Here is a 26,613-nt window from a genome sequence, read left to right on the forward strand (position 1 = left end):
TTACCCAATTTTATGATCTGTGCTGTCAAGCAGACATATTTCACCCTGAAATGTAAGCCCACGCCTCCCCCCCAACGTCCTTCCCCCACCCTTTCTTTAAGTTAACTATATCTCAGAGACTAAAGATACACACTGCATAATTATATTGGATTTTGAAACCTCAAGCATGTTTTTCAGCTCCCCACATTTCACAACAGGACCAGGTATGCTTGTTTTATCTTCTACTTTTACATTCTGTGAGGTCTATTTTTTTTCTTCTTCAAAATATTTTAGGATTTTAAACAGGCACAATTGTAAATGATTGCAATGCCTCAAAGCCATGTACAGCACTCACTCTAGAGATTGCAATGGAAGGACAGCTACTGTTTGAAATAATGTGAGAATTAGTGGAGGAAAGCTTGTTTTTATACACAACTCTTGCAGGGTTTATAGCTTGTCTAGAAGATAACCATTTCATTTAATAATTACTTTTGTGGGAAGGAAAATAATCACCTTGGAGACAATCTCTGAAGTGATGATAAAATAAATGTTCTAAAATTTTCTGGTTGAAAAAAAAAAAAAAAGCAGAAAGTCTTGAGCTCCAGGTGAGAATAACACACATACACTTTCAGTTTTGAACTTTTATGTATCTAGAAGCTCTAGAAAAGGGATGACACCAGAAAAACAAGTGTTGGAATTCCTACGGCAATGGTATCTCAGTCCGTACTGCTTTTCATACATGTATAACACCATCATATCCACTTAAATAGCAAAAACCTGAATTATGGAAACATATGATAAGCAGACTGGGTAGAAGCTCTGAAGGAGACCTTTTGGGGTATACTTAATATTATTTATATTTCCACTGCACTTGCATGTAGTGGAAGCTCCCAAAATCCTGGAGCCCCACAGTACTTGGCACTAAGCATAGAAACAGCAAGTGAGACACCTATTTTTTTTTTTCCCAAAAGATCTCATAGTCTATTTACAGACCAGCAGGCATGTGAAAGGAAATGCAATTATCTCAGTTTTACAGATATGGAACTGAGGTAGAAAACAACACATGGACAGGCATGTCTGGAGCCTCCCAGAGATCCTCTGCAGAGGTGGGAATAGAGCTGAGAAACCCTCAACTTAAAGTCCTAGTCTTTCACAGTAATAAAAACACTTTCTCTGTGCAGTCCCTCTCTGTCAATGCACAGATTAACTGTTTTCCACTTAAGTTTCCTGTCAGATTCTTTGCATAAATATCAATGGTAACCTATGTCACTTGCTCAGGTAATTTCTGGGTACCTTTGAACCTCTACATTTTTTTCTTGCCACAGTAAAGTGAAGACGTATCTAAACTGTGGTTCAGATCCAGGCTCAGGCTTCTGCAAGAAACTGAGATTAGGATTCAGTGTATGAACACTAAATAAAACCCAGCCTTCCTATATTTCTTATATTCTATATTCTATATTATTCTTCCTATATTTGACTCTGCAATCATTGCACCTTTGCTCATCAACCTTACCTCCTACTGTGAACCAGCACTACCACAACCCTCCCAAAGACCCCTGAAATCAGAATACATTTAGAAGTGCTGTGTACATACCACAAGATGTTTAGCATCGCACAGTCCCAGTGCACCTGGATCTCTTCTAGCTCAAGCTCCCTCTTTACACATTTATCAGTCACTTTCCCACATTTAAGTTCAGAAAGTATTTTCATTCCCCTTCATCCTTCTAGTACTTTGTATTGGGTTTACATGGCATGGTTTTGGTAGTGGGAGGCTGCAGGGGTGACCTCTGTGAGAAGAGTCCAGCAGCTGCCCCACGTTAGGTAAGAGCCAGTTTCAGCCACTGTGCAGAGCTGAGCCAATAAGTGTTGTTGTTTGTGTCTCTGTGAGGGCAGATATAAGAAAGGGAAAAAAACAAACAAACAAAATCAACAACAACAACAACAAACAAAAAACAACAACAACAACAAAAAAAAAAAAAACACAAAAACAAACAAACAAAAAAAACAGCTGCACAACAGCAGCTGGGAAAGTGAGGAGTGAGCACCAGCCCTGCAGCCCCCAAGGTGAGTGCAGCAGGAGGGCAGGAGGTGCTCCAGGCACTCAGCAGAAGTTCTCCTGCGGCCTGTGGAGAGACCCCTGGTGGAGCAGGCTGTTCCCCTGCAGCCCATGGGTCCCACATGGAGCAGATCACCACACTGCAGCCCGTGGAGGAGCCCCTGGTGGAGCAGGTGGATGTGGCCTGGAGAAGGCTGTGGCCCATGGAGAGCCCCCGCAGGAGCAGGCCCCGGGCCAGAGCTGCAGCCCGTGGAGAGGAGCCCACGCAGGAGCAGGGGATCTGGGGAGAGTTGCTACCCATATGGGGGACCAGTGCTGGAGCAGTTTGCTCCTGGGGGATGGATGGATGGACCCTGTGGGACAGAGCCATGTGGGAGCAATGCTTGAAGAGCTGCTGCCTGTGGGCAGCCCCCGCAGGCTCAGTTGGGGAAGGACAGCATCCCATGGGAGGGACCCCACAGGGAGCAGGGGCAGAGAGGGACCGTGAGGGAATAGTGGGGACCGTGAGGGAATAGTGGGGACGAAGCGTCAGGGACTGACCGCAGCCCCCACTCCCTGTTACCCTGTGCCGTTCAGGGGTAGGAGGTGGAAGAGGGTAGGTGGGAAGGGAAGGTGTTTTTAGTTTCTTTCCTTTGTTTCTCACTTCTCTCGCTTGTTAGTAATAGGTAATAAATTTCTTTAATCTTCCTACGCTGAGTCTGTTTTGCCTGTCACAATAATTGTTGAGTGATCTCCCTTTTCTGTCTCAACCCTTAAACCCTTTTATCGTATTTTCTCTCCCTTTCTCTTAGAGGGGAAGTGAGAGAGCAGTTGTGGTGCAGCTCAGCTGCCCAGCTGAGTAGAACCACCACACACTTTCAAAATACTTCTACTTGTGTCGTCTCCCCACTTCTCGCCTGTCTTGTCTTGGAACTTTTGTAACCCTTCATCCTCTTTCTTCCAGTGTTTCCCTGCTACCACTCCTCATACAGCATTCAGGGCTCAGTCCAGATTGCTCTTCTGTTCCTTGGGATGATTCTTACCTTTCTACACTTGACCTTTCCCTCTCTGTTCAGTCTACCATATCAGAATGCCTCTCTACATCCTGCCCTGGATATCCTAGGGTCACTCACACTTCACAGAATGAAGCCAAACACCTCACTTTCCCCCTCACATACAGCTTTACTCCTCCATTCCCAACCATTTCTGCTCATTCAGATTCTCAGTATTTATGCTTTATAAACATCTCTCTGTTTTCTATTTTCCATCTAATTTAGCATTAAATGCATCCATGAATTTCAGTCTGATGGCTAAAAATATCTTCCACTTCCATCTGCATTCCTGTAACCTCCTGCTCATTTCTGAGCTTCTCCCTCCTTCTCAATTTTCACCGCATCAGAGTGCTGCATCTACATCTACTCTCTTTATCTTTACTTCAGGGAGTCCATCCATACATCCAAATTCCTTCAGCAACTTCTCTCCAAATTAAATGACCTCTCTTTAAAGATATCATAGTACTCAACTCCTGCCTCCAGCATTTCCTTAGGTTTCACTGCTATCTCTTCTGCTCTTCTCCTAGTCATGCCTTTTGCTAGATTTGTTAGTGGCCTTAGAATAATTTATCATTTCTGCATGAATTTTCCTCTGATTTTGCCACTGCAATAGTACAATGATAAAGCAGAGTCAGGGCGTGACTAGAATCCAGAACTCATAACTGGATTTGGATGGTATTTCTGCATTAAATCAACGGTACCCCAACTGGCTTGACTATACTATAAGGACTGAATTCTGGTCTACAAAGACCAGTACTAACAAATAAAATAGTTGCTCAGGCCATAGCAGTACTTTTGATGTCCTAGTATAGTTTCAGACCTGAAACGTATCTAAACAAACTATCTGTTGGTTTGGATAGCAGGGTGGGGGTGTAAACATCGGAAAATGATGTGTGTTTCTGTTATAGAAAGCACTAAGTGGTCCGCCTCTTTGGGTGTCTTCAGGCCATGCAACTGTGAGGCTGCACAGACACCTGGAGATCCCTACATGCGTTTCCATACCTGGGCTAGTTACAGGTTTTTATATGATACCTGTTTTTTTTCATTCTGATATCGTGATCACATCATAATTTCATTTCATTATATAATCCTTTCCCTCCAAACCCCTACAGTCTACAACTGGTATCAACCAGGAAAATACTGGCATTTTTTTCTGTCCTGAAAAATATATCAAGTCAAGATAGTGAGTGTGCTCAGACAACAGAGCTGAGACTACACTCTCTTTACTTTCTGAAAGAAACTCATAGCTGCACATGATGGTGGGAAGGAAAGGATTAAGATTGCATCAATATTACATCCCTTTTAAATGATGACCATGAAAGTTGTTTGCATGGGGGTGAACAAGGGTGTGAAAAAGGATGCTCTGGAAGTCTGCTGTCTGGAAGCCTCTCTCCCCTATTTTTTTTGCCTTTTGAGGGTTACCAGATTATCCCCTGCCAAGGTGCATACCTTCCCCTCGGAACATCTAACAGGTTGAAACTAAACTATCAAGCATAAGAAAGGAAGCTGAATGCTTAAATATACACCTATTAGTCTGTTAAGAGTTGCACATTCATAAACATCCATGCATACACATATATCCACTGAGGAGAGCAATAATCTTTTCTTACTGTGCTAAGTACAAGACTGAAAAAAAAAAAAAAAGCAAACAGCAAAACATGCGGTCAAGTTTCAGGTCAATTCGATTAATCTAGGAAAGCATATTTTTAACAAATGGCTTCATTTGCCTTTAAGGATAAATAATCCATGTTAATAGCGTTAAGTACCTGCTGCTGCTGTGCATAGCCCTTCATTTAATATCTGTAGAGCTTGCTGTAACCAGCAGCACATAAGAGGAAAAAAAAAACACTCACAATTTTGTATAGCATTCATCAGATTATTCCTCTGCTGTAGTAGCATAAGCAGTAAGAGTGCTTAACCCACTGTGGTTTTCCAAGCTTCCCAGGCTTTCTTCACCCTTTACAATGAAAGCAATTCTGTTCAGCTTTAGCTGTGGTCTAATCAAAGAAAATTATAATCACACTATCAGGATGCTAATTCTGAAAAGACATTAGCAAAACCATAGTCACTTCATTAAGCTGCAAACCTGTGGCTGACAAAGGACCACCAGATCCCAAACTGTATTTTGGTCTTTTGCATAGATCAAACCAAGCTGATTAACCATTTTTTGGTTAATTAAAATAATAATAATAACAGTAATAAAACTAATACTAATAGTAATCAGCCTCAGAGGCAAAAGCTGGAAAATCAAGTGACAACAACTACTGAGAACCCTCAGCTCAGAAAATAACAATTTCATATTCACATTTCTCACAAAAAGCCTTTTGCTGACCTTCAGAAAATGAGATCGACCTACTACATCAGTTAATAGGCAGCTCTAAGTCAAGTGCCTTTAATCCTAAGTAACACGTAAAAGAACACAGCAAGACAAAGTAACACAACACTGAACAAGAATGTGGGGTAACATCTGTGAAGCTGTGTTTTTTTTTTTTTTTTTTTTCCTGAATGCTCTTAGGCTTCCTTTAGTTCTTAGTTCCACCTAATTGCTGACTTTGGCATAATCAAAATAATTTGTCATTTTTGCCTTCTAACATTTGCATTCACAAAAACATAAAAAGCATATACTTACCTGTAGCAACACCTGTGATTGATTATACCGTCACTCAGAATACCCTCAGGAGGTTTTGGTCAGTCCAAAAAGGAGAGGGGGAAGGGATGAGAACAGTTGTCTGATGAAGAACACTGTATTAACTCCAATAAAAATACAGTTTTCCCCATGTGTCTGACAGCATGGTGAAAATCACACTAGCTGGATTCCATGTAAACCAGTCCTTCCAAATACTGAGTTGAGTCAAGCAAACTCTACTGCAGCACGACGAGGAAAAAGTTGATGTATCAAGGCAGAAACCCCAATCTAAAATTCACGGGAATGGTAACAAAACACAGTCAATACACACAGCAATTTCTACAGCAACTTGGGATGGGGTGGGGAGGGGAAGAGTTTGGTTCCTTAACTGTCAGCACAAAGCTTCTGTGGCAAGTTGGGGGACCTGTCCCTCGGCACCTCTCTGATCGACATGCTGAATCAATGCCCAGCGCATTCCTCCTGCACTCCCTTTCCTATTTCCCTGGGATCTGTGCAGGGCAACGCTGAGCATCCCAGCCTCAGAGTGGAGCACACACATGCACACATGCACAGCCCGTGCCAGCACACACACTCCTGCCTCGCTTCTATACCCACAGCATCTCAGCACTCACCGTCACGGGCTTCCTCCCCGCGACTGCAGTTGCTGCAAATGTGTTTGATCTCCTTGCCTATGTGACATTGTATCACAAAAGAGACATTGTTAGTGGCGGGCTCCTTCAGTGGCTTCATCCTTACTAGATAGAAAGCTTTCTTTTTAGGTTTCTCTCCACTCATGTCTGAAACAGAGCCCTGCCTGCCGTTAGGAGAAGAAAAAGCAAGCATCCCAGTCTGCCTGGCGTACGTGCAATCCGCCATCCGCTCACTCTTGCCTTGGCGTTCATTTGCGACACGCACCACAAGGATCGAGGGGAGGGCTGGGCAGAGGGGGAGGCGGGAGGGAGTAGGCAGCAACGCTCCCCAGCCTGGCTGCCCCCCGCAACCCTGCTCCTCCACCAATCCATCTAGGCTCGGCTGGAGGACGCTCAGCATCTTCCCGCACCCTCCATGCACCAAGCAGCCTCCCTCCACTTCTCTCCTCCCCTTCTTCTTCTCCCATTCCCTCCCTCCTCCTCTGGCGGCCCCCCCCCCCAAAGCCCTGAGAGCCCCCAGCTGGGCTGCAACCTGCTGGGAGGGTGCACAGAGTTCCCCTCCCAGGACATGCTGCGGCTCAGGTGGCGTGGCAGCCTATTCCACAGTAATTAGTATTTTATATGCAAAGAGAGTCAGCCCGCTGGCTGGCACGGGGCTGCCCCCCCCTTCTGTGGTGGGCCTGGGTGCTGCACGCAGCCTGCACAGCCAGTTCCTCTCCCCCAAACCCTTCCTGCTTTTCATTCCTGCTTTTTCTCCTTGCACTCTTCTTTTTAAAAACAGAGGAGGTGCTTCTGCCTGGTCCTGTCCTGTGTGTGGCTCACAGGGACAGCTCAAGCCCCTCTGCAGCAGGACGGCTCTCCCTCCCCGAGGCTGACCATCTGCTCACCAAGAAGCGCAGAGGGTTTGGATTCATTCAGGTAGTTCCTTTGGGGGATGAACACCCCTTCTTTGCCTCCTGCTTAAAACACAGCTGCCCCAAGGATCAGTTGTAGCGCCCCTGGGTGCCTACAGCCACAGCTGGGTGCTTCGAAGACTCCCGCAGTGCGAAAGGAATTATAATTTCTGATCAGATGCCCTGCCGATCCCCTGCTGCCCAGCTGCCCCGAAGTGTGCGATCTATTTTTGCAGCAGAGTAAACAGCCCAAACTGCCCAGCTTGCTGAAACAGCAGTTCGGGAAAGTGCCTGTAACACAGGGGCAGGGGAGTGGGAGCAAGCAGGGGAGAGGATGCCTAGTTTCTTGCAGGCTTTGGGATGGAAAGACTGAAGTAGAAATGATAATCTCAGCTATTCTGGTAGCTATTTAGTAACATGAGTGTTGTTGCTTTAAATCTTCAGCAAGCTATCAGTTTGGCAGGCACAGAGAGTGCAATTGGGGCAGGCGAAACATGGTAAAGAACACCACCATTCTCCTTATTTTTAGCCAAAGCCCTTCTTCCCTGTTGGAAGAAATCAACTCATTCCACAGTTCTTTGCCCTTTTCACATATTTTTGCCACATTTTACTCTAACGAGAGGCAAAAATGGCCCTGATTCTCTTCAACTGCCTGTGAAACAGGCAGTGAGACATCTGCCTAAAGAAAGATGGAACAGAAACTTAAGAATTCAGTGCCATGATTTTCCATTTTCTCAGCTGCACACATACACACACACAGAAAATGCATGCAATGAGACTGCTGACCTACTTGTTCTGTGTCACTCGGTGGCAGGTCCGACTTCTCACCTGGTACTAGTGGGAGCCAAAAGTTCGAGCTGTCACATACGGCAAAAAATTGCAAGGCTTTGCTTTTCTCAGGCGTGTTGACAAATCAGACCGGGTGCTGTTAGATCTTCCTGAAACATGGGCTGAGGCATGTTCTCAGCATAATCATGCCAATCCCTAAGCCATGCAAAGCATCCAGCATGTTGCACTATGTTTAGGCTCATGTTGAATGGAGTCAGTCACCTCAGGTTACGTATTGCCCTGAAGGACCTGATTTTGCATTTGTCACACATCTAAAATTCTCACCAGTTTCAAGTAAGTGTTAGGAGAACAGAGAATGCAGAACTGCTCAGGAACAAGCAGATGAAATCCTAAAAAGTGCATCTCGTGTAGGTGTGAGTTCATGCTCTGAGAAGCTGTCCCTTTGAATGTCCAGTGCTGAGACAGTTTTTGCTGCATTACATGCTTGGAAAGAGAAAGCTGCAGACAATTTGATCCCCTACCAGTCACACAGCAGTTCAGACACTCACGGTGGATTTCCCTCTAACTTAATCATTGCCTTTGAGAACACCTTCAGCTGGGCTGTGATTCAGAAAATAATTACGTAAGCAGAAGACATGGCCAGAGTCCTGAACTTCCTCAGAGTTCAGTGCTGCCTATTACAGGCACCCAGCACTGCTGCATTAGAGAAATGGGTCAGGAAAGGAATGCAAATTTCTATGTCAACTGCCCTGAATTTGGGAAATGCTGTCTTCAGTACTGTGGTGGTGTGCCTCTCCTGTTTTAGGAAAGGCAACTAGTGTGATATATTCAGCAGAGCTGGTTTTGTAAGGCAAATTGGTCTTGTAATTAAGGAACTGGGTAGGACTTAAGGCATGAAAAACTGGGTCAGCCATCAGTCTTCTGCAGTCTCCCTCTTTATGACCTTACTTCCAATGATTTGACATCTCAGCTCCTTGGTAAAGAGCAGTCATGCAGAAGTTTCTGTTTTTCAGAAAAAAAAAAATAATTTTGAAAGGTATTCGGAAGGTATTTGCATATGATGGAGAGGGAACACTTATAAAGACTGTTCAAATACAAAGATCTGCTTTTTATAGCAAAATAAGAAGGAAACAAATTCACCTCAGATCTGTAAACAGTTTCCATATGCAAAACCCTGCAATTTTTAGTGACATCACTACTATCTCCCAACCCCAAACAGCTTATAGAGATGAACAGGAGCAACCTCCTTCTCAGGTAGAGTTTGGAGCAAGATTGTGTAACTATTCCTACAGGTCAGGTCTGAAATTCTTGAGCAACTTGGTCCAACCTCACAGGTCCACAATACAGTGAAAGAACCACTGAGCATTACGGGAATGGACTGAGCTTTTGCAATCAGACCCCAGGAGACTGCAGGTGCCCAGCTGTTAGGGGATGTTTGGGAATAAAACAACTTCTCTGGTGGGTAACACAGATTCCACGTGGATACAAACCTGAAATTATCATGGAGAAAGGCCAGCGCATTTTTGCTTGCAGGTGCTATATATTTGGAATGCAAACGAGTCCTGAAGCCATCTGCTAGTATGTCTCTTGCAACACGCATTTTGCTATAACATGCAAATTGCCTTCATTCCTAAGAGCTGCCTTATAGAGAATCTGAATTTGCCACACTTCATAAAACAAAAATATGTTTAATTATGATCTGTGTAATTATGGTGAAAGCTGCTGCTGGTAATCAGTTCTAGGACAAATAATGTAAAATGAACGCACTACAGTACTTCTGCAGAAAATGTCTTGCTTTGTCTTGTTTTTAAAGATAAGTCAAAAAAAAAGCAAAAAAAAAAAAAAAAAAAGCATAACAACTCTTCCACTGCTTCAATATGTGGCTGCAAAAGCTGGCATAATTTTATTGCACAGTGGACACCAAAATCAATGAAGAGGATGTCAGGCAGTTGGTTATTTGACAGTAAATCAACAAACTCGAGTTCTATTCCCAGTCCATATTCACTTCTGGTATAACCTTGGGAAACCATTTGTACTTTTATTACTTCCCACCCCAGCCTTTGCCATTAAAGAAAGTGCCACTACCATGGAGAAGAGATGAAAGCAGTACCCCCTTTAAATTGATGACTACGGAGATATGGACTCTTATCTGCAGCAAAAATCTTTGAGGCTCCACCCTGCCTTTCTATCTTTTTTTTTTTTTCCTTTTTTTTTTTCTGCAACATATCTCTCCGTGTCACCTGGCTGAGAGTCTTTTTTGGGTCATCATGCCCGCAAACAATTTCTGTGAAAGCGAGAAGAGATGCTGGAACCAAACAGCCAAAAGATACACCTTCCACACCTCAGAAAATAGGATTTTTGGTTACTGCTTTCTCCAAGTTTTGGCACAGCACAAACATCCCATTGGCAGTCAGGGCATGCCTCAAGTCTGCCCTAAGCTTCTCAGCTAAACCATGCAGAGGTTTCTCTGCAAGCTGGACAGGCTCCCTCCTATTCCCAGCATAAATAAAATGGACATCAGAAACCACAAGGAAGCCTGTCAGCTACTTTTCCCTTGTGCTGCCACCAACACAGTCCAAAGGTTGCCTTGGAGCATTATATTGGATCCCTGAAGAAGCTGTGGCTAACAGATTGGCACTGTCCCGGTGGCTGCAGGTTAAAAACACTAGACAGATGCAAGTTTAAAAAAGGCAGGATCACTTTTTCTCAACAGTTTAACCTTTCTAACCAAAATACCATGCTTCACTTGTTTTACAGTCTGTTGTACTGGGCCTGGCTGGGATGGAGTTAACTTTCCCTGCAGCAGTCCCATACAGTAAAACCACCAAATCTATTTAGGCAGTGTTGTTTTTGCAGGGATCCCCCTGTACTTGGCATTTTTTTCTAAATATTTCACTTTCCTTCCTGTTTCCTCTGCCCACTGTACTATGAATCCCAGTGAAAATAATAAATAAATAAATAAATAAATAAAAAGAAAACTAATTAATAGCTGCTCTGGTGATTAATGGAAACAATGTGACGTTCTGTTACACACACTGAAACAAACTGATCAGCTTGGAGTAAAGAGGAAAACACGTACAATTTGATCCAGTGACAGCGGCTGTTTGCCAGGCAGTTAGTTCAGCAGGATCTGGCCCATGAGGGGGACTCCAGGGTGCTAGGCTGACAGTGTTTCTGTGCATTTCTGCTTACTGCAGGGCACATCAGCAAAACTGGGAGGGCAGGGAGGAGAGAGAGTCAGCCTGAGACTCCTGCAGGCCAAAATAGAAGATGACCTTTTTAGTTCTGCAGCTATAAACACATTCTTAAGCAACAATCCCATGCAATTCCTCACAGTCACAAGCTCCAGAGAGCCAGGTGATGAGTGCTGCACAAACAAAAACAAACTGAAGGGAGAAGAAAGGAAAGAAAGTGCCCGTTGTTGGCCTTCCCACGTTCAGCAGCGCTGCTGAAGCTTCACATGGCTTATTCTTGCTCTACATGCGGAGCTCTCTGCGTCCTGTGCACACTTTACCATGATGGAGCTCTCTCTGCGCTGAGGAGAAGCCCTGCTTTATTTCAGTGTGATGCCATATGGTATGATAAAAATGACAGAAAAGGTTATACACATAAAACACATGAGCTTATGAACACGTTTGCTGCAAGTGTGAAGCACTGGTGATGGTAAAGGAGTTCTAAGGATAGAAAGGAAGATGCCATCATCCCCAGCACAACAGACGGGAAGTTGCTGAGCTGCCATTTGAATGTTGAACAGCGAACACACAAAAAACCCAGACATATATGCATAATTAATTCACAAAGGCCTGATGAAGCTAAGGATAAACACCAGCAATGAAACAATGTGGAATCTGGATCCGTAAAGCTGCTGGGCAAGCAATCATTCACATGAGATGATACTCAAAGGAAGAGACAATCTCCATGCTGAAATTACAGGGGAAGTTCTTTCTCTAGTAAAGTCACTGCAACTACCAGCACCAGAACCAATAGTCACTACAGTCCTATCAAGGTCATTAGCTCCCACCGTAGGAAATGCAACCTGCATTTTTGTGTCTGATTTAGACACGGCATGCCCTGGGGTTTTAGTGATCTGTTTGGAGCACTTTGCAGGTCCTGCACAACTGGCTCTCCAGAAGAATGGAAAGATACACTGCTTTTACCTTGATAATAGACACAGGACAGAGCAGGGGCAAGAATTTGGACTCAAAAGCACTCCTGCACCCTCAGTTTACATCTATCTACAATCTCAAAGTCAATAAAAAAGTAGTTCCAAACACCTCAGTAGGTGTTAATTATAAGACTCAGTAGGTGTCAGTTATGAGACTAAAACCAAAGAGACATCCTAATCAAGTCGAGCCTGCCCAGTTCAGCAGTTCACATAGTTGTACATCAAAGCATAAACCAAAACGCAATAGCACTGGTAACTCAGAGACATAAAACATGCAGCAGATTCCTAGCTAGTTATTCCCTGCTTGACACTGGAAGAATACAAAGTCCAATACACACTGTGGATTTTCACTCCTGCCATCCCCAAAATACCTCTTTCCTTCTGCTCATAGATAAGTAGTTCTGCACCTTCTGCTTTCCTCCCATCAAAACCAGAGCTGTCTTATATGCAGATGCAGAAAAAGTATTTAAAAAAAAAACAACAAAACACAACCACTGCAGAAATAAACCTGCAGTCAGGTACCTGGCTGCAACTATCATTCCTCACAAGGTTATGCTCCCCCACAGCACACTAAAAAAAGCTCAGTGAGGGGAGAAGGCAGAGCACGTGTATGTGCATCTAGCAAGCCCCTGGGGGATAAACTGGATGTGACATTGTCAGAAATGCTCCTAGCAATGGAAATGGGAAGGAGAGGGTCCAGAGGAATATTCAAAGCCTTTGGAGTAAATGAAGGCAAAAAATGGCCAGCTCTAGGCACTAAACAGGCAGAACTGCTCCCACGTAATGAGTTAGTTTTATACCTCTTCTTATGGATACAGAAATAAGGCACATTAGTTTTGTTGGCTGTAAGTAAAACTATGGCTGAAAAAAATCAAAGCAAACAGGACAAATGGAGGATTCCTGAGACTTGCATTACAATTGTTTCAGAATATGAATACTAATTTTAACAAAATCAAATGTTTTGCTTAAAGTAACATGAAAAATACAGCAGAAGCCCTGAACTTTCAACAAGCAGTGAAGAAACTTGAAACTGTGGATCCAATCAAGCTTTTGATATGTGACAAACTGATGAGTTGGAACAGCCTTTTCTGGAAATTCTTGAATGCAAAGACAGCATATAAAGCAGGTCAAAGTCACCAGCTTTTAGGATGCCACTACGGTTTTCTTACTGTTTTCTCCAGAATTGTACACAGCTCAAGATGGAAGTAAAAGAAACTCTGCTGAGAAAAAAAAAATAATAAATAAATTACTTGCAATTGCTAGTACCTAAAATCTTTGGTGATCAACTTGAGGCACCTGAGAAAACCTCAGTCTTTCTGGATCTGACTCTTGGCATATCCTGAAACTCCATCCCCTTTACAGTGTGTTGCATAGACTTGAATACCACAAAATCCCACAAGTCTAACATGTTCAATTCCTTGTCACAGGCATTCAAGGACGGAGCAGTGCTTTGTCTGCCCTGTCTTCAGAAAGGTTTGAATCATCTGCCTTTAAGGAACATTTAAGAAAATAGGTCAAGCTGAACTTTATATCACAGGCAATTGTAATGAAGTCAATCAGCTTGTACAAGCATTGCTCTAAGCACAAATTGCCCCCACACTTCTGTCCACATGACTAACCAAATTAATTCTTGATAATATTGAGAAGCATGGCTTCCCAAAGCACATACACAGACTAACATTCCCTGCTGATAACCTGCATTTTTATTGTCACTTCTCAGGTCCAAATTATGGAGAATGATCAGATTGCAGATATCTTTAGTGAAGTAACATATCCAGAAAAAGTAAGAGTGTGGCTTGAAATTGCTAGACAGACCAAAAGACTTATTTCAAAGCAATTAAATGGACAGTTATTATCTCAGAAACTCTCTACTGGCGACTGAGATCACCAGCCTACAACGGACAAAGTTAAGATCAGAATATAAAAGGGATGATTGGATTTTTTGTTTTTATAAATGACTCATATTAAGTCTTTTGCTCGTAGTTCAGAGCAGTTTATTTGAAGGTCAGGGGAAATGACTGCGCATGGAATACACTCATTTAGGGAATACTTTTACATACACAAAAAAGAGGTTAAATGAAGAGTAAGTTTTGCAGATTTTGCCCCCCAAATCTCACTTGTTCTAACATAGTTCTATACTCTTGCCAAACTTTCCAGGCTGATAGCCTGGAACCTGCCACGTCTCTTGCAGGTCACCAGGTCAGCCACACAGAACTAAAGAGCTTTCATCTCAGTTCAACTGCTTATGATGGATCCTCTGGTTTGCAGGGCAGTTGTATTTGAGGGGATCTCAGAAAATTGTAAAATGTAAAACTTTTGGAAGACTTAAGTGTAGGGAAAGACAGAAAGCAAGTCCAGTAGAGTCAAACCCTGAGCAAGCTCAGACGAAGAATAAGAGGCTGAGCTGAAGCAGCAAGCTAACTGTTCGCAAGGTGTAACGGAGGTACAAGCAATGGGAAATTCAGATGAGTAGGCAGGCAGACAGAGATTCAGGAGGGAACATGAGGTGAGCGGAGGTAGCATTCAGCATGAAGAGAAAGCAGATAAAGGGAAGGAGAAGGAAAAAGATTAGACAAGCTGTGAATAGACACTCAAGCTTTCAGGGTGCCTTTGAACTGGCAGACCCTCCCAACCTTCAGAGGCTTCCCCACCACCAAAAAGCACATTGTAATTACATGCGAGCAGTGCAGAAACCTGGAATACCCAAGTGCCTGTAAAGGAAGATTAAGGCATGCTGGCAAAGCGGTAGGTGGAAGCTTTCATAAGCATCTGCCTCCACTGGGCCTGACAGCAGCACACACTGTCAAATCTTCTCACTTCAATAAGCTCTCACATGTTTCTCAAATTAGGAAAAAAAAAAAAAAAAGACAACACAAATCCCTAGGAATAGCATGCAGTTTCTATACATATCTCCCAGTGAACTAGCAGCTCACGGTACTGAAATAAAGCAAGAAGCCTCTGACAATATAATGAGCATCTTTTTCAGTCTTTTCCTCCATCAGCATAAACACAGACTCCTATGAACAGCACAGAAATGAGCATGAGGAACCTTTCACTTTCTCTAAACAGCAGCAGAAAAGGATTCGTCCTCTCCTCAATTTAGCCCCCTACTATCTTTATTGCATGACCCAGTCATTTTTCACTGTCAGACCCCTATCTCTTAGTTGCTACTTGTACTTTCACTGTAGATTGGTAGGAAATATAACACACAGAGGGAAAAGTTTGGCTTTGTATGCCATCATTCCCTCACTGTCCCCAGAGTTTAATGTAACCAGGCTAGTCTTGACATTAACAACTGCCAATGTATGTGCTTTCAATAGATCTTTCTGAAAAAAGGCCATATTAAGTATTGTTTGCCTCTTTAAAACCTTCAGTAGCAGTCAACAGAAGAAGCTGGAGTGTGCTAAAGGATGCAAAGAAAGAACTGCATAATCGCAATTCTAGAACATATTTTTAAGCGCAATTTGTAGAGCTTTTTAACATCTGCTTGTTGGATAATTATAAAGCCTAAAGATTCAGTTTGGATTTTACTAATTTTTCAGGATCTCTTATAACAGGAAGGAAATACTAACAGAAAAAAATAGGCATCAAATTCCTAAGAAGAGCATGCAGTTTGTATGCTATGTTGGCTCAAATCTAAATCAACTTTCTCAATGAAGTACTGTCATAGTGCATTACTAAATACCTATGCTACTCTTTGAAATCTTAGCTATCGTGTATGCAAATAAATCATAAGAATTTAGTCCCTAACGTGTTTTTTTTTTTAGCGTGAGTTTTTATATTTTTATTTTCTGAGGGTTTACTAGTCCAACTGCTCCATATCATAATGCCTATTATACATCATAATGCCTATCTGCTGAAGCTTAAGCCTCCAGGAGACAAAGGTGGAGGCAGCACAAAAAGTAGGATGTTGTTTTTACTACTAGTTTGAACAGGAGTAGAATGTACAATGGAAGGACAAAGTAGAAAGTCTGCACAATGGAAGAAATGCAGAAAAATAGTGTAATATCCACTGCAGATCTTTTTAGTTGCTTTGTATTACAGAAGTTCCAAGCCACCCCAGCAGACCTCAGGACTACAGTATACAATGTACTCTGAGTAAACATTTCAACAGACTTTTTGTCCTTTCCTTCATGTTTCCTCTAAGTGCAATAATCCTCTGAGTTTAAAGCATTCCAGCACCAAGTCTCTGCTAAGACTCTAGGTGCATCACAAGGAGGCCACTATCAGATGGAAGCTTTCAATCAGTTTATGGATTATGACTGAAAATTTATCAATAAAATTTATACTAAGAGGCCAAACACATCTATGCTCCTTACATCGCTATGAACAACTAAGTACTTTTATTATTCATGAGCAGTATATATAGACCATGCTGAGAGAAAATCCAGGAGAGAATGCACAGTTTGCATTCTCTTGTGAGGCTTGTGCAGAAGCAGCCACTTCTGAATAAAAAGATAATTTTGTCTCCCCACAGAAGATTTAGGCTAGTTACTCATCTTCAACAGTAAAACCAAGTTGCCCAGGAAGGTTGTGAAATCTCCATTTCTTGAGCTTTTCAAGACTGGGGTGGACAAGTCCCCATGCAATCTGATTTAAACCTGCTTTAAGCTCCATAGCTCGCATCCAATCTAAATTATTCCACGATTCTAAAACACTCAGTCTCAGTCAGTATCATCTTCCTCTGACTTGTACACCTTTGTGCTAACAACCACAAGCAGTCTAGCTAACAAGAGTGTCTATTGATTACCAAGCTGTAGCTTACGAAGAAACCTGTTGTGCCATGTATTCCTGCATTCTGCGGCTGCAAAGCAACCAGGCTCTCGCTAGCCTAGATAACAACTTCCAGACACTCAGCTGAGATATTTGAATGGGATGTGACCATAGCCCTTTGCTCTAGGTGAGTTGTGCTCATGAGGATACATGCAGCTTTTCAAAGTTTTCTCCAGAGAAACCCTTTGGCTTTCTTCCTCATGGGACCTCCAGCAATTCTTCTTGAGAGATCTCATGCACTGTAAACTGCAAATAAGCTTTTCACATGGAAGTGCTACTTTTCTTCTGGCCATATTTCCACTTTTTTCTAGCTGCTTTGAGTGATCCTGGACTATGAACATTTTGCATCTATGTCTTGTAACCTTTCCTGATAGAGACTCCTCCACCACTTCAAACTTCCTCCATCTGAAAGAGTGTGCCCTCCACACTGTGGTTGCTAGAGGACAAATATCCTGGGAAATACAGCAAGTATGACATGACAAAGTGTGTGCTGCACTGGTTGCCTGATGGACCGCTGTCTTTATGCCTATACAGAAGAAACACAGAAGTCCAAATTGAAAGGATTCCAGCTTACAAGGTAAGGTGCTAGCTGTTCTCTCTGTGAGAGAGAAGGAATTTTGTGAGCCTGATATGGCTTCCTACTGGAGGCACAAAGACCAGCAAGGGAGAACAAGTATTTGTTTTGCTCTTTCTCTTGTTCTTCTGACCAAACTAGGACTTAAAAGCAAAGAAGGTGACAAAACAAGAACATGGACTGTAGAGAATGAAGCAGCTTATTATAAAGCTATTATGAATAGTTGGCTTGCTGCTTAGCTAGGGGATAACGAGGTTAGCAATTAGTGATGATGAATGGTTGAAGGGGTTTTATAATGATATGGAAAGATTTTCATCTTTATATCACACACGTTGAATTCAGGTCAAGTCAGCACCAACTGAACGTGAATGCCATATGATTTATTTCATCAGGCTGTGTGGAATAAGTTTGGTCTCTTGTAAGCTCTTTCGGACAACGGCTTATTCATAAGTAATTATCTGTAATAAGGACCTCAATTTGCATGAGGAACTGCTTTATACAAGGTACTGTTCAAACAGCCCAGCCTTGAAAAGGCTGTGATTCAACTAGATACAACTGCAGAAGTATCACCTGCATTTAACTATGACAGAGAAAAAGATGCATAGCTTGTCCAGTGTCTTACAGAAATCATGCCAGAGCTTTACTTGAATTCACATTCAATTACAAGGCAGTTCTTCCTGCCTGGCCATTTAGAAATTGCACAGCGCATGTCAGAGGCCATGTGCTGCATGTCAACTACAGTCTACATAAAGAAGCAAAGAACATAAGGTGCCCTTTACTAGCCCCTGTGTTCAAGAGTTTTCACAACCCCACCACTACTCCCTCCACCCCCTCCATGAGAAAGAGAAGGCGTTATCAAGGAAAGGCAGCAGTTTCTGGTTCACTAACAAGAGCTATAAATTATCTTCACACACCGGACAACTGCCTGTTCTGCTGGGTTAGTATCATAGAAGCCCTGGGATTTGCAAGTCACAACTTGCAGTTCAGCTCTGTACCAGAAATTTTCAGGAACTCAGAATTATGAGTCCTGTATTTTTCATGTTTTGAGAACAATAAGTGAAAGTCCATGAGAAAAAGAGAGGTTAGTGGTAGTGCAGAATGGAGACTTGGTTAAGGGGCCAAACACAGGTAGGAGAATTGGAGGATAAATGGAAGCTAGAAAAAACAGTTGAGCTTAGTAGATGAAAGAAGGTAAAACAAAGTCAAAAGATAAGGAACTAACATAGAGAGATCCTAGAGGAATGGTAGTGACCTGACAAATCAATGTGGTTATCCTGATGAAATCAGTTGATATTGCCACTGACCTCCCACTGACTTAAAAAAACATGCACTGCAGTGCTTAGTCTAAGCAATGTTTCTCTGCTTCACACTCTACTTTGAGTCTGTGCAATGAGACCCAATGAGGCACTTGCAGCAGTATAATCTTGTTGAGTAACGGGACTTTCCAAACTGGATTTCCTTGGGTCCCAAAATGATTACCACAAAACCAACAGTGCGGAGGGGAGCAGGTAGGATGGTAGTCAGTCTTTGGTTATGTATTCTAGATTGCGCAGCCCATACTATTAGATTTTGTGTTTTGACAATTTGCCTGAAGAGAAAATAGTTACAATTATAAGAAGTTTGAAGCATGGACTTCAGGAGCAGGTTTTGAGGACTTGTAAATGAGAAACTTTGTCTCCGAGGCAGGAATGTGCTAATTCAGGTATGACTAAGTAACATTAATCAAAGCATCTCATGGAGGAGGTGGAAGGAAATGTCCCAGTGGCCAGAAAGAAGCACGGTTTTGTAAGGAGGATGAAGTGGAAACAAAGAGTATAGCTTTGGGTGGCACAGGAGGTGATCTCTTTTCCTTCATTTTTTCCCACCTTTTCTCCCTATCCTCTGAGGAGAACAGAGAGAAGCAGGCATTTTGGACAACAGAGCACAGGAAAACAATTCCATCTTGATTTGGGAAAAAAAGTTAGAAGCTAGCTGGGATGTCAAACCACAGTCAAGGAACTTTTCTACCCCAAAAATACTGCTGTGTTCTGCTACCTTATCTTTCTGATGTTTTGTTCTGCTGTTAAAAGCCTATGGATGGAATAAATCTATTATCTTTACATTTGGTCTGATGTCACATTTGGCTCTGAGCATTTCTGCTCAGATTTATAATGCATAAGATTTATAATGCGTAGCCCCAGGATCTCCAAAGGCATGCAGATGTCCAGTTGCAGAGGTGGTGATGCTAGGTTTTAGAATATGAAGTATCATCCAGAGGTAAACAATGACAAAGAGAATAATAGATTTTGGGAAAATAATAGGGAAAATAGGAATGGTCCTGAAGATCCTGAGGAATGAAAGACAATATGCACAACCTGTGTTTTTCTTCATAGGTTTTGAAATTGAATATGGTCATTCAGCTTTAGAACACCAAGCTCAACTGTTTCACAGAAGTAACTGAGAAAATACATTTTGCCTGTGCATAATAGATACTTGTTGCCTGTGAGTAATAGATACTTGTAAAGTTTAGCATGGTTCTCCCATGTGTAGGTAGAGTCAAGAGATGCTGCAAGCATGGCTCATTCACCTCAATTGACAAGAAGCATGGGACTATTTGAGATGAGAGACACTGTAATACCTCTTAGCTCCAAGGGCATAAATCAGTGATGGTTGATGTTCTGTAACTTATCCACTTCCAATTGTCTACTGGTTGGGAAGATGGGCAATAAAACAAAATACTTGTAGTGATCACACAAAAACTCTATTTAATCAGCATTTAAGTTATGATTACAGAGTGATTGCTTTTTTTTTTTTTTTTTTTTTTTTTTTTTCATGCATTGCCTTCTGGTACCTTTGGCTACAATAGGTGCCTGGAACCACAGGGTCTGATTAGACACAGGTCTTTTATAGAATGTGAAAACATCCTTCAAACATGGTAGTCCCAATAAAGGTTTGTGATAATACAAGCCTTACAAAAATAGGTTTTCAGGAAACAATGAATCTATGCAGTTGTGATAACTTAGAAGAATTGGAAAAAGTCACAATGCAAGCTTTGTGTCTGTCTGCTTGATATACCTTTATCATTTTAATCTTTAGAAGCATTCTGTGCAGATTGCTGTGCTCAGAAACAAAATACATTTAAATTCAAACCAAAGATCCTGAAACAAATACTACCACAGGCATTAACAATGCTCCAGTAAGTATGCTGGCACACTTTAATATTCCAGGTCAATGAAGCTTATTCTAAGCAAAACATCTGGAGCATTGTAAATCCAGCTTTCTTTAAAACTAAGTGTATGCTGAGCTTCTTTTCATTTATTTAAGATTCCATTTAATTACAATCCTAATCAATGCCATTTTGCAAAACCATCTCCTATACAACAACCCCCATTAAAAATTAAATCTTCGTTGTTCTCTCTCATTCTATTGAAAGTAGTTTTTCAGGGCAGAGCATTTAAATCTTAAGTTCTGGTGAGTGGCACTGATTTTTGATGCAAATACAGAATTTAAATGGTGGTATATGGTCAGAAAGTTTTAGAATTCATTCATACCTTCCTCTGATTTTTTTTCCATCCTCTGAGCTGGACTGAAACAAACACTTATAATATATAAGGCTAGGTTCAGAACTAGGCAAAGAAACTAATACTGTTTGCTTCTTAGGCTTCTTAAAGGTAGTCATTTATACCAGAAATGAAATGGAAAAGGGAGGAGTTCTCCTACCCCATTAAGCTGCTGAACAATTATTTAAATAAGCATTCATTATATTTTGTCTGCTTTTGACTAAGTCAAACTGGGCATCTTTGGAGAATGAATTTTCTTGGTGAAAAACCAATACTACCAAATCCTGGCTATAAAATACTGTACAAGCAGCCTCCCCTCCTTCCTCTTATGGAAACAAATGCAACTGAAGAGCATTTCTCCTTTGCTCTGTATACCCAGACAGCCACCACACCTCAAGATTTAAGAATATGAGGCTGTGGTGCTAGACCATTTATCCCAAAAAGCAAACAAACAAATCAGGCACACCTCAAAAATATATTCATTTACCCACAATACTTTGAGGTCTTTCTTAAAGCAGATGCCCCAGACTGAAGTCTGGTAACTATCCTCTTTTATTCACAAAAATCACTTTGGCCTTGTCTTATAGTAAAAACATCTTCCTAAAATTGTGTCAACTCTTCAGTAGCTCTCCTTTTCCCAATAAAGGTGCAAAGTAACTGCTATAAAGTTAATGCCCATATTAATGTGGAATCAAACTCCCCTGCCATACTAGGCTGGGGATACTATGCAAATATTGCTGTACAACGTGTTTTGCTTTGTTCAGTATGAAGCAAGTGATCCCCAAGACTACAAATCTGACTATGAATATACAAATGTAATTTTCAAAGAAAAACCACTTACAACCTCTCCAGCTATGCTATAGGAAGTTCAATTCAAAGAGAATGTTTGATTTTCTTGAATCTTATATTGTATAATGATGGCCTCCTATGTAATATTTTAGAAATAAATATTATTTTATGGATGCGTAGTCATGAAGAGATACTACTGAATTCTAGCAAGGATGGTAGAATTCAGTCCTTAAGTAGCATGAGCCCATTAGAAGGGTGATTAGTAGAGCATCACTGAAATGCCAAAATCTCTCAAGATAGACAACTGTCAAAAGTGTAGCTAAACTGCATAAACAAACATGGAATCCCTAAAGAAAATATTACTACTTATAATTACACTGCAGTAATTACACTGGAGGCCTAAGAGGTATGAGGGCTAGTCACTGTAATAAAAACTCAGGAAGAGTCTGTGTCCTGTTACAAACAGATACTTGCTTTGCAGGTAAATAACTGAGACAGAGAAATGGTTTGCACAAATTCATGGAATATCTGAGATAAAGATACAAAACAGACAATGCATGAGGGCAGCTTGTGATGGTGACTCCAGTCAGTTCCTGTGGAAGACACATTCACTTAGAAGTCTCCCAATATCTCTGAAAGAAGTGGCTCTAAGTTGCCACTTCAGGCCAATGTCCTGCATTTTCTTTAAAAGAGACCTCTACAGAGGGCAATGCACGGCTGCACAGGGATACATGGAGCAAAACATTATCTGGAAGAACTACTGTGCTAACGCATTGTACCATGCAGACATACTGTTATCTGGCTATGAGAAGCAGAAGAAACAGTATTTGCCAGCTTCCCCAGGATTTGTGGCAACAGCTAGCAACAGCTGCTTATTGAAAAGAAATAGTGAACGTGCACGGATTGTGGCAGGCTGTGTACAAGCTCTTATGCCAAGATGCAGAAGCAGCATCTCAGAGGTGGCTTTCCAGGATACTTGTTTTCTTTATTTCTTTCCTTTTCTAAAAATGAACAATCAAGCTCTATTCTGGCTCTTAGAAGAAGCTGCCCAAAGATGTTTCTGGTGGTATGAAGGCTTCTTTTGCTATTGCACAGACCTTTGTTTTTCTCAGCTTTGTAGTAGCATCCATATGTTACACAGAAAAATGAATACATACTTTGCCTAGAGTATCCCTAAGGGAGCAGAGGTCTGGAGTATCTTCATCCCATTCGCTGCCCTAGGGCTGATTGCTAGCCTGCACCTGCATTCATGGGAACTGAACATGCTGCGCAGCAATAAAAGCTCCTGCAATGAGAACATGTTTTACAGAAAAATATGAAGGAAAAAAATCTATAATTATCCAGTCACATTAGAGACAGTGAGATCCTCCCAGCTTCCCAGCCAGGTACAATTAGCCATTGTTATAAACAATCAATGAGTTAATTACAGCAGCAACTTTCCATTACATTTCAAAGGGAATATATTAGGTGGTGGAGGACATCAGAAAATGTAAAGTAGTGCTTTTATTTAAAAGACAAGCAGAAACAATAGTGGGGTAAGCAGTGTATGCCCATGCCCCCCATGATTCCCCAGCAGCACACCTAACTGCTGTGCCAGTTGATGCTGACCTCCGTCAGGAGGCTCTGCACCACATTGCGCCTCTTTACCCTTTGTGCATACAGGCTTTGCTCACAAAAAGAGACCTGAAGCCCCAGCACATTCAAAATATACCCCTGCCCCATGCAGAAACTCATCTAACCAGCCAAGTAGCCCCAGAAAGTGTGCTTGGACGTACATCAACAAAATCTAATGATGCAACTGCCATCCACTCCTCTCTTACTCCAGTATGTTTGGAAATGGCTTAAAGAAGTCATAACTGCTAGCAGTAACCACTTTTCACTTTGAACACTCGAGTGCTGCTCATTTCCTTAGCTTTTTTTTTTGTCTTTTTTTTTTTTTTTTAAAGCTACCTCCTAGCAAAGATTAATGACTATCCCTGTGAAATAAGAAGAGGACAGGGAAAAATGTGGGGAAGATTGCTAAGCATAGCTAAAACTTGTGCATCTCTATGTGAATCCTACTTTGATGCAGCAGCTTTGATTTGCTGCAGAAACACATTTTTAGCATGGCATGAGATACTCATTTGCATCAACACAATTGATAAACTGATGTCTACCAAACAGCAGACAGCATCTAGTACCTTGAGCTTTTGTGGTTCATTATGCTCACAGGAGTGCTCAGGTCTGCATTCAATTATGTGTTACCAGAAAGTAATTTCAGCTTCAAGTAGTGATTGTAGACTTGTTGATCCTGCTCAGTACAGCCAATGAAAATATTCCTGTTGAGTTTCAATTGGTGCCCAGTCCCTTCTTTCTCTGGCAGCCGGGTATTTCATTACAACAGACAGAGACCTGAACTGCTGGGATTCTCCTGGAAGGTTAACCTACAGCTGACAGAAAACCACCATTTCTCTGATAAAAATGAAGTAGCATACATGTATTTTGGGCTCTCCTTTTTCAGGCTAACTGGAGCAAGGGCCTTCACTGAAGGAACAGTTACTCCATTCAGATGAAGGGAATACGCCCTATTTTGGCACCCCAAAGTCGTAAATACATTTGTTGCTAAAAGAACATATATGCTCTGTCTCAAAAATGACAAGCATATAAAAAAGATTAGGAATGTATTAGGAAAGTTATAAAGATAGCATTTCTCCCTCTGTAGCCCTAAACAAGGCTGAATAATGACATGTTATTACCCTCCTCTGGAGATGCCTGTCAGCTATACTGCCACTTGCTTGGGGGAGTGGGATGAAAGCAAGCTGAACACAAACTGTCCCCTGCCTTCAAACACTGCAAGTGCCAGCCATGCTCACCACATCCGTGCCACCCATCAGTGCCCAAACTCAATGCAGAGCTCAACACCACTCCACCCTCAACTGGTGGTTCATTTGCCAGCATTAGGTATAAATAGTTACCTTCTCCAGCGCTTTGCCAATGACACCCTACAGGTGCTGGGAGGAATCTGGACCTATATTCTTAGACAAGTGTGGATGTTCACACAATGCAGAAAGCTGGCCTGAGAAACTGAGCCACACCTTTTGTCCATTGATGCTATATATACCTAAGTTCTAGACTATGGACTTCTGCTTTAAGGAGAAAAAACTCCCTTTGCAAACTAGTTCTCAATGCAAACTTAATATTTGGTTGCACCCTTCAATGGATACTGATGGATACTGTTTTTTTGCTGTCTTATCACTTGCAATCTGAGGTTCTGATGTAATGAAAGCTTCTCTATAAAAACTGCATAGAGACTTCAGAAGAATTATGTTTCCTTAATGGAATGTCACCAGATTATGATTAATTTGCCTTTCCTTGAGGTCTCAGAGAAAGATGATTTAAAAAAGAAAACAAATAACAAAGGCAAATCTGAAGGCCTACATTTTCAAATATGACTAACAACTATGATTAACCCAACTGGAACCACACAAAAGATTCTCAAAAGCAAGGGAGTGAGGATTTTTTAAAAGGCAGCCCCCAATGCGTTCAGCTGACCACACTGACAAACAAAACATGGATTATTTGGGAAACAGAAGATTAAAACCCACCAATTTTAATCTCCTCATCAAATACAAACCCTGAAATGAAGCTGTGGACTTTCTTGGGGACACAGTCATGTAAATGACAGAAGCATGGTTTCAAGTACAGCAATTATACCAACAACTTCTTCAGGGAAAAGCAATTTGTAAGCAAGAAAGCTCAGATATAAAACAGGTCAAAGACACTCCAATATGATGCAAAAGCCACAAAGACCTGAAAACAACAGGTCAATCTAACAGCTTAAAAACGCCACCAATACTGTTCTTCTGAGAAGTCATGCATCAGAAATAGAACGATGAACACACACAGGGCTGACTGCCAAGTAATCACTTCTCCTGCAAACCGAGGCTCTGTGAAACTTGTGTGTGAGAGGTGCACAGCCCTGACCTAACTAGGGAAGGGGTTAGCGTACAGCTTGCCAGTTCACTGAGGTAGACCTTTTAGGGCCCATTCCACATTGGTGAAAGAAGGGGTTATTTCCTTGATTTTTATTTATTTATTCATTTTAGGGAGAAAAAAACAGCAAACCACTTTTAAACACCATGGCATATAACTGCTTCTGCTATTTAAGGCATCTGTAAAAAACTGATAAGGATGCCACCATTTATTTATCTCTGCAAATGGTTTCCTGTCTTGGCAGATGGAGGAAAACTACCACCTCAGGCTTAAAGGAGGTTTCTCAAGCTGAGGTTAGTCACTCCTGCTGCTTATGATACATACTTGGGCCTTGGAGCTACTGCATCTAGACCGTTTGTGAAAGGGACAGCTTCTTTCACGCTGAACTATGCTCACCTCACCTCCCAGGCACAAGCATGTCTGTACAGATGAAGCCTCCCCAGGTCATTTTCTCCCTGTGCAGTGAGCAGTTAGATTAAGTCCATGAAAAACTTGAGCAAAACAGGTAACTTCAAAATACAGGTGGCCACAGCTTGGGAGCAGCAGCAGAATCAACTGGTTTCTCAATGCTAATAATCCCTTCAGCATCCTAACATGCTCATTTAAAGACCTGAAGTTTTCCCCAGGAGATGCAGCTGTGATCTGGGTCAGGTCTACAGTGAGTAGATCAGCTTGGTCTTCGTGAATTGGAGAAAGTACATTCAGCTAGTTATATCATGTGGACCTGTTTTGTGGTTGGTTTTTTGTTTGTTTGTTTGTTTTGTGTTTTTTTTTTTT

General features: G+C 41.8%; 1 protein-coding gene across 7 annotated transcripts in view; it reads right to left on the minus strand.

Moving 5' to 3' along the window:
* Window positions 1-26,613, minus strand: part of PHACTR1 (phosphatase and actin regulator 1) — a 319,696-nt gene that overhangs the window by 154,992 nt on the left and 138,091 nt on the right. The window contains exon 1 of one of the 7 annotated variants that reach the window (XM_068670496.1): window positions 6,325-6,609. The exons of 5 other annotated variants lie outside the window; for them this stretch is intronic. In XM_068670496.1, coding sequence (XP_068526597.1) covers window positions 6,325-6,568 — 244 coding nt within the window. In that variant the 5' untranslated portion in view covers window positions 6,569-6,609. Of the gene's footprint in view, window positions 1-5,695; window positions 6,193-6,324; window positions 6,610-26,613 lie in introns of those variants that run through there. One more of the 7 variants, XM_068670499.1, reaches the window with a different exon arrangement.

This window comes from Anas acuta, chromosome 2, assembly GCF_963932015.1.
Source record: "Anas acuta chromosome 2, bAnaAcu1.1, whole genome shotgun sequence".
Lineage (NCBI taxonomy): Eukaryota > Metazoa > Chordata > Aves > Anseriformes > Anatidae > Anas > Anas acuta.